This window comes from Aquarana catesbeiana, linkage group LG09, assembly GCF_042186555.1.
Source record: "Aquarana catesbeiana isolate 2022-GZ linkage group LG09, ASM4218655v1, whole genome shotgun sequence".
Lineage (NCBI taxonomy): Eukaryota > Metazoa > Chordata > Amphibia > Anura > Ranidae > Aquarana > Aquarana catesbeiana.
Window position 1 is genome coordinate 112,551,688 of NC_133332.1, and position 12,856 is coordinate 112,564,543.

Below are 12,856 nucleotides of genomic sequence, written 5' to 3' on the forward strand. Positions count from 1 at the left end.
CCTTATGTCTTACTTCTCGTGAACCTTGAACTCTTTGCTCCTCTCATGAACTTCCTGATTTAAGCCATGTCTCTGCACTTCCTGATTGCATGTTATTATACTCTCTCCAGCCAATATATCTTTCTTGTCACTCCTGCTGCCATCCGTATCTTTGGTACCACTTGTTACCGACCTTCGGTTTGTTCCTCAGCTACACTCCTGCTTGATCCCATCCTGCAACCACTTGTCACTAACCTTTGGCTTGTTTACTGACTACAGTTCTGCTTGATCTTTATCTGCAACCACGTGTTACTGACCTTTGGCTTGTTTACTGACTACGCTCCTGCTTGATCCCGACCTACAACCACTTGATGCTGACCTTTGGCTTGTTTACTGACTACACTTCTGCTTGATCCCTACCTGCTATATCTACTACTGGACCCTGGCTTGCTCACCTCCAGGTGGGTGATCCTGAGGACCATGACCTGGTACTAACATGAAGCAAAATCCATCTCCACTATCAGGAGCTCTGGCAAAGGCCAACAAGTGTACCCCACCCATACTACACTCTATATCGCACGTATTCCAAAACTAGACTGCACCTATACCAACCCTAACCTGCAATATACCACACCTTTACCGCATCTGTACCACGTCTACTTTGCACCTGTGCCAAGACTATACTGTAGCAATACTGGACCTATACTGCATGCAGGTTAACTGCGACTGTTGTTGAGTGCAACAGTGCTCTTAAAGGGCCCCACCGTTTGAAGCCAGCAGAAGATCATCTCAAAGGACTGCCCCTCCCATAATAATTATTCTGCAAGCTCCCTTTGTTCCCCTGCCCGCTCCATTACCATTCTCCTTTTTTTTTGGACAGTGCATACCCAGTAGACCTAGGACCAGCATTGCTGCTATAAGACCCCTTTCACACTAGTGGCGTTTTTCAGGTGCTAAAGGACTAAAAATAGTGCTTGTAAAGCGCCTGAAAATTGCCTCCCCTGCAGCCCCAGTGTGAGAGCCCAAGTGCTTAGAAAAAGTTCTGCAAGCAGCATCTTTGGAGCGGTTTAGGAGTGGTGAATACACCACTCCTCCACCGCCCCTGCCCATCGAAATCAGTGGGCACCTCTGCTGAAGCGCCTGCTAAGCGGACACATTTAACCCTTTCTTCAGCTGCTAGCGGGGGGTTAAAAGTACCCCGCTGGTGGCCGAAAAGCAGCGCTAAAATGATGGTAAAGTGCCGCTAAAACTAGCGGCACTTTACTGCTGACGTGGAGTGGTGCCAGTGTGAAAGGGGTCTAAATGTGTTCTGGCAGTATAGTTCTAGCACTGGATAGATTAAGCTTTACTACTTTACCAATTGATGCCAAATGTCATTTTATGACTTACTGTTAATCATTTTTTTTTTTTTTAATCAAAAACAACTCTTTATTATGCAAAGAGAAAACATACAAGTCATAGTGCAACAGTCACCATACATAAAATATACACTGTGACAATGTCATACACAGCAGGAGGCATTAAAAGTCAAATAACATCAAACATATAGGGTAAGACACAGAAGAATGTATCAAACACCCCGGCATACTCATACAGATTGGGTATACCCACACCTAGTTAGTGAGTGTGTATACAAGACCATAAAACGTTACATGCATAATAGGCTTGGTAGAGTAGCTCAATCTTCATCCACACATGTGGTGACGCTCTCTAGCCACCTATCACAGATTTTGTGATATGTGATAGGGCAGTCTCTGTGAACATATAGTACGTGAACATATAGTACTTTCTTATAGGGAAGGGTAGCATTGATTGCCCCAGTCTATTGCTGGAGAGTAGGAGGGGACTCCCTGATCCAGCTACTGGCGATAAGCATTCTGGCTGTAAACAGTGACTCTTGTAAAAAGGAATGGGAATGTTCGCCCTCCTCGGAGACGGGAAGGAGACCCAGGAGGCACTGCTTAGGGCAGAGAGTGAGAGGGGAGCCCATTTGGTCATGTAAGAATTTAACCACTTGTGTCCAGTGCCCTTGGATGGAGGGGCAGGACCATAGTAAGTGATAGAACGTGCCTCTAGACGCACGGCACTCAGGACATGGTGGATCCAAGTCTGATCGATATTTGGATAGAGGAGTGGGTGTTAGGTAAGACCTGTGCACGATATACAGGTGGGGAAGTCAGTCAGAAAGTTTGGGGTATACCGTGGACTTCTAAGACCTCTCCCCAATCCTCATCCTGTCAGGTACCTTTTCCGAGGCCAAGATGCTGAGAGAGACTCCCCTTGCGGCTAAGCGCACTATACCCCTGAAGGTGGTACAGGAGGTATAGGGCTCAAAATAGCAGGGGTTGCCAGCAGGTTGAGAAGGCTTGAGCTGATGATCACTTGGAGACTTTGCTTGAGAAGATGACAAGGAGTATTCCGGACACTTAGTAAAAGCTAAGGGTAGAACACAGGAGAGCAAATTGGAGGCTGTGGTGAGGCCAGCTGAGGGTCAATCACAAGTAAGCGATAAGCAAAGTCCGTGAGCCAAGCCGGGGGTCAAACACTGGTAATCAGGCAGGTGCAAGTATAACAAAGTCCATGAGCTAAGCCAGGGGTCAAACACTGGTAATCGGGCAGGTGCAAGCATAGCAAAGTCCGTGAGCCAAGCCGGAGGTCAAACACTGGAGAGGAGATCAGAGCAGGTCAGGAGGCAAGTCGAGGTCACAACAGGAATGGCTTGGAAGAAGTATAACACAGGTTCAGGAATGGGGAAGAGCTGAAGACAATCCAGCAACTTGGGTCAGACAAAGGCAGCCTTACATAGGCCAGCAGGGGGAACCATCTATCACATGATGCGCCTATGGTGACCATTTCTTCTGCTGGCCAGATTGCCAGTACTTCCACAGGCGATTCCCTGACACTATTTCTCTGACACATCCGCTATTGCACCCAAATCCCCCACCCAGCGGGATTTCAGTTGGTAAGCCAGGGCCGTGGCAGCAGGTAACATTAAGTGGTTGTAGAAAATGGAAATAAACTTCTTGGGGTCCTGAACTGTGATCAACTCTGTTCAAAATAGTGATTCAAGGCTGGGGGTGGAGTCCCAAAATTGGGCATAAAGCGCATGACAGAGTTGAAAGTAGCGGAAGAACATGCGATTCGGTAATCCAAACCCAGCCTAATGTCCTGAAATGACTCAGAACATGTGAGAGTAGAATGACCCCGTTATCAATCCAGATTTTATGATCTGGTATTGAAAGTAACTCAGGTAGCTGCAGATTGCTCCACAGGGGCATATGAGTACGGAATTAAGGTGCTTTCTTATGATGCAGAGCCAGCTGTCAAATTTTACGGTGATGAAACAGCATGCCACCCCTGTCGCCCGCATGGGACGCTGCACAAGTGCCGCAGCAAAGATCTGGAAGAGGATGGACTGCTGGTTGAGAGTTTCGAGGGCACACAAAGGTGGTACACCTGTCCTTATCGTCTTTATTGAAATAGAAAAATATGAAAGTTGGAAGGCAACATTAAAAAGGGTGAGATCCGGTACAGCAGTACTGCCCAGGTTTGTAGGACATTTCAGAGTTCACCAGGATAGCTTGTGACGAGAGGCACCCCACACAAACGTGTTTTATATGAATTCCATGGACTTAAAAGTGCGAGGAGGGATATAAAGGGGAGCATGCCAAAAAACATAGAGGAGCTTGGGGAGTAATATCATTTTCACCAAATGAATGCATCCCATAACTGCAAGGGGGAGCTGAGACCATGCCTGTGTCTTGTATTTTAAGACTACATAGAGGGGTTCAAGGTTAAGGTTAATATAATTCCTCAGAGAGCAGGATACTTGAATGCCTAAAAATCTGTTGGACTTGTTCTCATCAAAGGAAGGGCAGCTTGATCAGCCGTAGGGGCGTTTATGTCCACAGGGAGAATTTAGGACTGTTAATAATTTTGCATGCTAAATTATGTTATAACCATTGTTAATCCATTTATGCTTGCCTAATTACCAACCATATTGGGTGACAATATAATAAGCTTGCCTTTATTACTAGACATTGTGCCTGTTTATTTTGATTGTAGCATTACAATTGGATACTGAGTATTACTTTCTGTGAATTCCTGTGATATTGTATGTTTGTACAGCCAACCTGGTGTGTCAAAGGGGTTGAGGCTCTTGCAAAGGTCGAGGCAAAGAACAGAGGACCCATCCTATTGAGTAACCCTGCCAAGGGTGGTACTACAGACCAGATAAAGTAGCTCTACATACACCGGCTAGCAGGCCTATAATATAGGTGCTTAGAGACTGCCTTGGATCAACTGTTTATTAACCTGAGAACCATTAGTGCCTTTTAGTTCCCTCAACCCAGTGCACCTTACTGTTGACCCAAAACTATTATGGCTAACATTTACTATAAAGTATAAAGGCACACTCAGTGGGAAGGGGCAAGGTCAGTGAGCAGGAAGGTCATTTATACTGTATACCTATTGATACTGGAATAAATCCTGGCCTGTGTCCTGTGCACTCCGCAGTCATTCCAGGGGGGGGGGGGGGTGTTTTGTAGAACCAACAACCCATCATAGACCTAGGGTGACAATGCTGCTCCTCCATAGAGTACAGTGTGTGAGCATTATCACCCTAGGACAGGAAGTGTGAAACTGGCAGAATCACAAGATTAAAAGAAAAAGACCTGAAGAAAAAGGAAAAAATCACTGCAGCCACTACATCTAAGGACCTGGGTTTAGCTACACATTATTGCCCAAAAAGATATTTTGGTGAGCTTACTACACAGTGGGTAATAAGTACTTCTTTGTGGCAAGTTGCTTTTGTTTTTCGGAGCCACTTCCCCCTTACATGACAAATCATGTTCATGGGTTATCAGTAGCAGCTTTCACTTTTACATATTTTTTAACTAAAATGACAACCCAAATGCTAGATTATTAATACAAAATCTGCAATCTGACCTAACCTTGGAAAAAGCATAGAAGAACAACACGTTTCCCAGCCTTGGAATCTGAGCACTGTATATGGAAAGCTGACAAAGCACTTTGTATGATTGCACTAGGCAGTCTGTTATTTTAAAAAATATATAGGTTTACTTTAAAGCCCAACCCCAGACACAGCTATTTTTATTTTATTTTATTTTTCACATGAACATTTTCATTTTTTTTATCACTTTAGGAGCTCTAAGGCGGACCGTTTTCATCCGATCTCCCCATAGAGGAGAACGGGGGTCTGACAGGACCGTCTCAGCACAGTGAGCAGAGACGGAACTGTCACCCGCCTGCTCAGCGGGGATCAGCGGATTGATCCCTCCCTGAGCAAAACAGAGTCCGCCATTCGGAAAGCCCATGTGAAAGGACCCTTATCCTTTAACCTTCTCTCTGCTGCACAAGAGTCAATATGTCTGTGCCCAGTGGGGGAATAACTGGGTCTCTGAGGACCGATATGCAGTATATACCAGTGATGGCGAACCTTGGCACCCCAGATGTTTTGGAACTACATTGCCCATGATGCTCATGCACTCTGCAGTGAAATTGAGAATCATGGGAAATGTAGTTCCAAAACATCTGGGGTGCCAAGGTTCGTCATCACTGGTATATACGAAATCATTTATATTTGGATGCGGTTTTTGTAAACATCAGAAAGATAAAGGGTTTTAAATACTGACCAGTCTACAAATATACTCACAGAATAATTCTACTGACATATGCCATATTGCCGGTCCAGGCCTCGTTAAGGCCAAGTACTATATACTTGTTTTAAAATCTCCAGTAAGTTTTGTGCTACTTAGCAAAGCTTACCAAAATGTCTCCTTTTCTCAGGAAATAATGTAATATGGCTGTATTCCTTCTGGAATTGTTAATTTTGATGTCAAATTTCGATTTAGTTGTACTCATAGTCTTTTGACTAAAATGCCATTTTAGTTTTAGTTGTATTTTAGTCATCCGAATTGTTTTAGTTTTAGTCGACTAAAATCTCCAGTATATTTTAATCAACTGAAATCGAATGGGCTTAGTTGAACTGTAATGAGTTATTTAAGCATTTCTCTAGAATTGTCAAACTCATTATATACTCCTGGAGTAAAAATCTAATAACATGTTATTATTTATGGAATTAGGCTGCATTCACACTTCAGCATTTTGAATCCCAGGCAGATTTCCTGCGAATTGGTCCGCGATTTGAAAGCGCTGATTTGTGAATGGCAAATCGCGGGACTCGCATTTGAGATGCTATTCATTTGAATGACACCCCAAATCTTGGTGCGGGTCTGCCGCAATTGTCGCATGATAAATCACGCATTGCGGTAAACATGTCGCCCAAAAGTAGCTCCTGATCTTTTTATGGCGACATGCTTCCAGTGATGCCTGTTGCCGCGATTGCGCGCAACAATTGCAGCAGACCCGCGCTGCGATTTGAGGTGTCATTCAAATGAATGGCATCTCAAATGCGAGTCCCGCGATTTGTCAGTCACACATCAGCGCTTTCAAATTGCAGGCAGATTCGCGGCAAATCTGCCTGCGGTTCAAAACGATGAAGTGTGAATGCAGTCTTAAGGTTTGAACGTGCACTACAGACACACATTTAGATGTTGTGATATATAACGTCTTTATAAATAAAACCACGTTTCATCAACAAAAATATTACTTTGTGACAAACAGAAGTGCAACTTTAATTGATTAATATGGTACTCAGTCCCAAGAAAATTAGTAATAATATCAAGTGCGAAATTCCATTCAAAATATAACTGTGAAGAAATGTGCCATGCTCTGTTACCAGCAACAAAATCCACTCGGTGCTACTATATCACCACGTATTTAAGTGAAGACCCCCACTCACCAGATGGTGTTGACCCCTTTGGTCAACACCATCTGGGACCAGAGGTTAGCTCCCAGCTGCTACTCTCCTCTTCCTGTGTCCTCTCTTCATGGTGGTGTTTGATATGGCTCCACTGGCAAAAAATCAATTGTGGAAAAAGAGAGAGAAGGAAGGACTTCTCATAGTGTATAAATGTCTTGTGTTTATTATTAAAATCATTCGCTGTAGGTACAAACACTTAAAATTGCTCCAAACATATGCATCCACCCTCTCCGATCAAAGCAGAAAGCCGCTAGGCGTCTGTGTGTGTTCCACCTAGACCAGAAGTTACGCACTATGCATTCCACTTGATGAGTTTTGTCATCACTTGATGTCCTCAGGAGCTCGTTGCACATCTTACCTGAAGATATTACCAACATTAACCACTTCAGGCCCGGGAAGGTTTTACCCCCTTCATGACCAGGCCATTGTTTGAGATATGGCACTGCGTTATTTTAACTGACAATTGCGCAGTCGTGCGACGCTGTACCCAAATAACATTTATGCCCCTTTTTCCCACAAATAGAGCTTTCTTTTGGTGGTATTTGATCACCTCTGCGGTTTTTATTTTTTGCGCTATAAACAAAAAAGACAGACAATTTTGAAAACAACAATATTTTTTTTACTTTTTGCTATAAAACATACCCAATAAAAAATCTTTCTTCATCAATTTAGGCCAATATGTATTCTACTACATATTTTTTGGTAAAAAAAATACCAATAAGCGTATATTAATTAGTTTGCACAAAAGTTATAGCGTCTACAAACTATGGGATATTTTTATGGAAATGTTGTTTTTTTTTTTTATAGTTATGGTGGGGATCAGCGACTTATAGAGGGACTGTGACATTGCGGTGGACAAATTAGACACTAAGACCCCTTTCACACTGGAGGCGTTTTTCAGGCGCTAAAGGGTTAAAAATAGCATCTGTAAAGCGCCTGAAAAATGCCTCTCCTGCAGCCCCAGTGTGAAAGCACCCCTAAAACGACGGTAAAGCGCCGCCAAAACACGCTGTGTGTGTGAAAGGGGTCTAAGTGACACTTTTGACACTTTTTTGGGGGCCAGTGACACTAATACAGTGATCAGTGCTAAAAAATATGCACTGGTATTGTACTAATGACACAGGCAGGGAAGGAGTTAACATCATGGGCAATCAAAGGTTTAAATGTGTCCCTAGGGGGCGCTTTCTAACGGTGTGGGGGGTGCTTGTACTGTAAGAAGACAGAGATCCATTTTCCTGCTTAGCGGAAACACAAGATCTCTGTCTTCTCCTGTCACAGAAGGACGATCTGCCTTGTTTACATAGGCAGACCACCATTCTGTCTGCCTCGGGAACGATCAGTGGATCCCCGATCACAGCGGGAGCCGGTCGCCGTCAGCACACGTGCGCGCCCCAGACCTGGGAGAAAAAAATCACGCACAGCTACGTGACTTTGCGCTAAAGGGCCGCCCTGCCGCAGTATATGTACGTGGGGCGGTCCTTAAGCAGTTACATATTAAAAAAAAAAAAAAATGAGAAAAGCCTGTCTTATTTTTTTTTCTTTCAGCAGCTTAGTAGTTGCCACCTACTTATTCTTATGTGGTAGTGCAGTGTTAATTTTGACATCAAATTTCAGTTTAGTTTTAGTCATAGCGTTTTGACTAAAATGCCATTTTAGTTTTAGTCGTATTTTAGTCAATTAAATAGTGTTAAATTATTTAACGAACATATTTTCGTTGACGAAATTAACATTGCCTCTTGGGTCACACCCCTATTCAGTTTTCAGTCACTATAATAAGAGAAATGTTTACAAAAAGACTGGGGTTTAGTGTGGGGACTAAAGATGCATTGTTTTTTAACAAGGAATATTTAATGATTTTGTACATATTTTTTGGTTCATATTAGAACTAAAACTGTAACAAAAAATAGTCAGGTAAATGTGGATTATTTTGAAGTATTTGTAGATAGCAGTTGGTATCTGTGGCTCCTATTTACAGGTTTTATCCAGCTCTTTGAAGTCTGTTAAAACAATGTATGCCATTAAAAAAATCATATTCCTGTGCCTGGCAGTTACATGCAAATGCAGATCCAAGGGTTTACAATGCATACAGGTACATATTTAGGCCCCTGGACACAGACTGCCTGCCTCCAAGGGCCTACATCAATATCTTTATGCATGTATATGCACAGATCTGTGTTTTACCAGCATGCAGCCACATGATCCTGTAATTGATTTATACAGGCAGTTGTACACAACATCTGTGAATCCTGGGCACAGAAATAACGAATATGAGCCCTCTGGGCCCATGGGCATGAACCCTTTTTGGATGGCTCTGTTCAGAGTCAGACAAGCCAAACCCGCTATGCTATCTCTTTAGCTAACACATAGTGCTCTGGGAATTTTTTCCATATATTATAGCAAAAAAAGGGAGCAGTTTAAAAACACGTACATATCCTTCAGAGCCCTAGAGATTTGTAAAAAAAAATTTACATATCTTTTTGCCTAATTATTCTAGCCGGTCTAATGCCACAGGTGGATTAGCTTCTTCTGTTGGTGGTGGGGCAGGCATTCTTTCAGGACTGAGTGACATGTAATGATGACCACTTAGGAGTACTGTGATCTCAGGCTGTGATTTGCCCTCTACGGGAGGATATGTACGGGGTGGGGGCTGAATTCATAGGAAATGGTCAGAATGACAAGGTGTAATTTTACCCTAAAGAGGTTCCTGGTGCTTCACCCAGCAGAAAGTTGGGGATAGTGATGGAACATGAGGGTTAGTAAAGCCTGCCACTACTTTATTTAATTTGTATAGAGAAAGGGGGGACTTAGAAATAAAAACATCTTTTTTTTTTAAAAAAAAACTAAAAAAACGGCAGTCCACTTTAAAGAAGCACATTTTTGGGCCATTCCTACATTTGTCTGTAGTAAGCATTTTGGCCTTCAGCTAATCCTCCATGGACAAAACGGAGAAAAGAAGTAACACTCTTTGTAATCTAAAATTTGAAAAGCCGTAGACTCTTATAAAATGTTTATTGCTATAGACGTATGTTTCTATACACTTTGCAAGCAGCCTGTGTGAACCCAGAAGTCTTTATCATTATGTTAGAACATGCTTAGAATGAACAGTAGTGATTTATATTCAGAAGCATGGAACTTCCCCAAATAGAGCAGCTTCAGATTAAGCTTTGTACTGGTATTTGTGGCATGGACTCTAAAGAACATGATGCTTTATCAGTCATGCATGCAAAATTACCATCTGATCTTAAAGTGCATGCCAAGCCAAAAGTTTTTTTTTGGATAATATAGGGTAGGATAATAACCTCTGTTAAGTTTTTTACTTCTGTTCAGGGCTCCTTTTTGTCCCTTGACAACAGTTTCACGAGGCAAGAAGTGAGGGAATATATGCAACAGGGACATAGCAATAAAAAAAAAAAAAAAAAAAAAAAAAGACAACCGGAATTCTAGCAATTCTCTACTAAAGAATTGTTTTTTTTGTTTTTTTTTCTGTCACTTTTTGTTTTTCTTTTCACTTTCTGTCTAATGTAATCATTGTCGGCAGGACAGTAAAGCCTCGTACACACAATGAGAATATTAGACGAATGATCGTCCTTTTTTTTTTTTTTTTTCATGCTAGTCTCATTTCGAAAATAAATAGGTTACTAAAGTTACAAAAATTCTCATACGACAGAATACAGCTTGGGATATGATGTAATGTGTTGTGTTGTATTGTAATGTATTCTTTTGTTTCTCAGCATGCGTGGTCTTGGTCTTCTGATTTTTTGCGGATACTGTTAATTAATAATTATTAAATACTGTAATAATTAAATGAAAATTGTTGTGGTATTGTATGAGAAACATCTTTGTGTTTGTCCCTTCTGATGATTGGGCATGAACTGTCGTGATCGGCTCTCGAAAGCTGTGTACTAAAGATCAGATTATAGGACGATCGCTTCTAAAGCGTTATTTTTTATCTGATTTTCTGATCGTGTGTACTAGGCATAAGTGGGGGGAAATCTCAAGGCTTATCAGGGCTCATTCACACGGGCGCTCAGCCCTGTGCAATGGTCAGATCCATTTGTTTACTTTTTTTTGCTACAGCTGAGCTGTGTGCAGGCAGAAAGTAAACAGGTACACATTGGCTTTATGGACTTACCTGCACAACCGAGTTTGACAGGGACGGGGGCATAACCCTGGATGCCCAGGGCTTCCAGGAACCATGCCAATGGCTGGCCTGCTGATTATTGAACACAAAAGATCTCTTGTTGGGCACAGGCACTATTCAGAGAGCAGTTTAGCTGCGTTTAGGGAATATAGTATTCTGTGTGTGTCCAGAGGGAGATTAGATACTCTGAACGTGTAAATGCATGTAGCACTTCACAAAATGGAGGCATGTGTGATAGCACTAGTGTTTGGTAATCAGTGCTATCATTAGGAAGATTCCTCAGCCTTGTTACACTGAAATTCTAAGCAGTGTTATCATCCCACCATTTCTCTAATGTTGGACTACAGAACACCTCCACCTAATGTTATCGCCATGAGAAAAAAGAAGTGATTTCTCCACCAAGGGAGTACTTAGGCAGAGATGACAACACTGCATGGGAATTCAGTGCAGCAGAGGCAGAATTGTCAACTGGATCCAGGAAGTTAGGAGCACCATAGGTTTCTGACAGGATCAGCAAGTATTTTTTGCACAGATATAACAAAATGCTTTCAATAGTGTATTTAACAGATACAAATGGATCAAATAAAAGAAATTCATATACTTTAACAATAATGATAAATGTAGTAACATCTCTTTGATTTTACTGTATAAGACAAGTTGGTCTCATTCATATTTCGTTTTTATACAGGAAAAGGCCAGAGTTGTGGAACCTTTGGACTATGAATTGGTCATTTCCCAGAGAAAGGCTCAGATCTTCAGCGATCCCCATAGAGATATGCTCATGTTCCCTATGGAGGATGTGTTTGTGAGTGTTCTGCACTATACAGTATGCACAGTATGTGTTGGTTCTCTGTATTCTCTTTGGTAACACTATTGGCTTTTTGCATTTGGCATTACTTTTATACAGATTTCTACAGTAGATCGCCAACACAGAACTATACAGTCAGCGGTACCAGAAGATGCAGAAGCTAAAGCCAAGAGCCTGTTTGTGAAAGAAGTATGTGAACAGTATGATAAATTCATATATCAGTTTCATTAAAGGATACTAGTGATTGATTTCTATGGTTTGCTACATTTTGTCTTAACTTAGGCTGTGTTTTGTCTTACTGAATAAAGGCCACTGTTTTCTAAAAGGAGAGATGCAGAGAACACATAGCAAGAAGGTCCCACAATGTCACTGCCTGATTCTGGGTCCACATGAAACCCTATTGGTGGACCCGGAGCTGAGCAGTAACACTGAGTTGGTAGGAACTGTAAGTGGGAAGTCATCCAGTGCCCAGGGCAAAGATGCCAAACTGCACCCCTCTCCTCTGTTCTGTGTGCACATGATCATCTTCTACATTGATATGCAATGTTCTTGCTGTAAAGTAGCCATTATTCTGATGTCATTGTGAGAGAATGTTTAGTGTCACTTCAATCTTTCACTACTTAATTACTGCATGTTTTCAGTGCATAAAATACTACAGCTTGGACTGGAAAGTGGTGAACTACAAATTTGAGGAGTACTCAGGGGACTTTCGAGCCTTGCCCTGGTGAGTTCTGATTACTGAATGTAGAACGCAATGAAAATTATGTTTATTTTTGATATGATGTAAAAGATTAGATACAAGCTCAGTCATTCATGTTTTTGGTATTTATATATTTCAGTATCTATAACCCCTTCTCTCCCCCCCCCCCACCCCCCCGGCAGCTCTTTAGATGGGTCTTAATGCATATGTGGAGCATGTGGGTGCTAAAGCACTCCCTGTACATATGAATGATGTGATCAGCAAGAGATTATTTTTCTTGGGTGTTTTAGGGGCTGAACTTAAAAAGTTTGTAAAGTAATTTTTTTTTTTATCTGAGTTTTTTTTAAAACTAAAATAAAAAAGATGTTATATTCCTTCCTGCTC

At 41.9% G+C, this 12,856-nt stretch overlaps 1 protein-coding gene across 2 annotated transcripts in view; it reads left to right on the forward strand.

Moving 5' to 3' along the window:
- Positions 1-12,856, forward strand: part of DOCK11 (dedicator of cytokinesis 11) — a 525,243-nt gene that overhangs the window by 44,064 nt on the left and 468,323 nt on the right. For both annotated transcript variants that reach the window (XM_073599152.1, XM_073599153.1), the window contains exons 2-4: positions 11,653-11,769; positions 11,872-11,961; positions 12,414-12,496. In XM_073599152.1, coding sequence (XP_073455253.1) covers positions 11,653-11,769; positions 11,872-11,961; positions 12,414-12,496 — 290 coding nt within the window. The remainder of the gene's footprint in view (positions 1-11,652; positions 11,770-11,871; positions 11,962-12,413; positions 12,497-12,856) is intronic.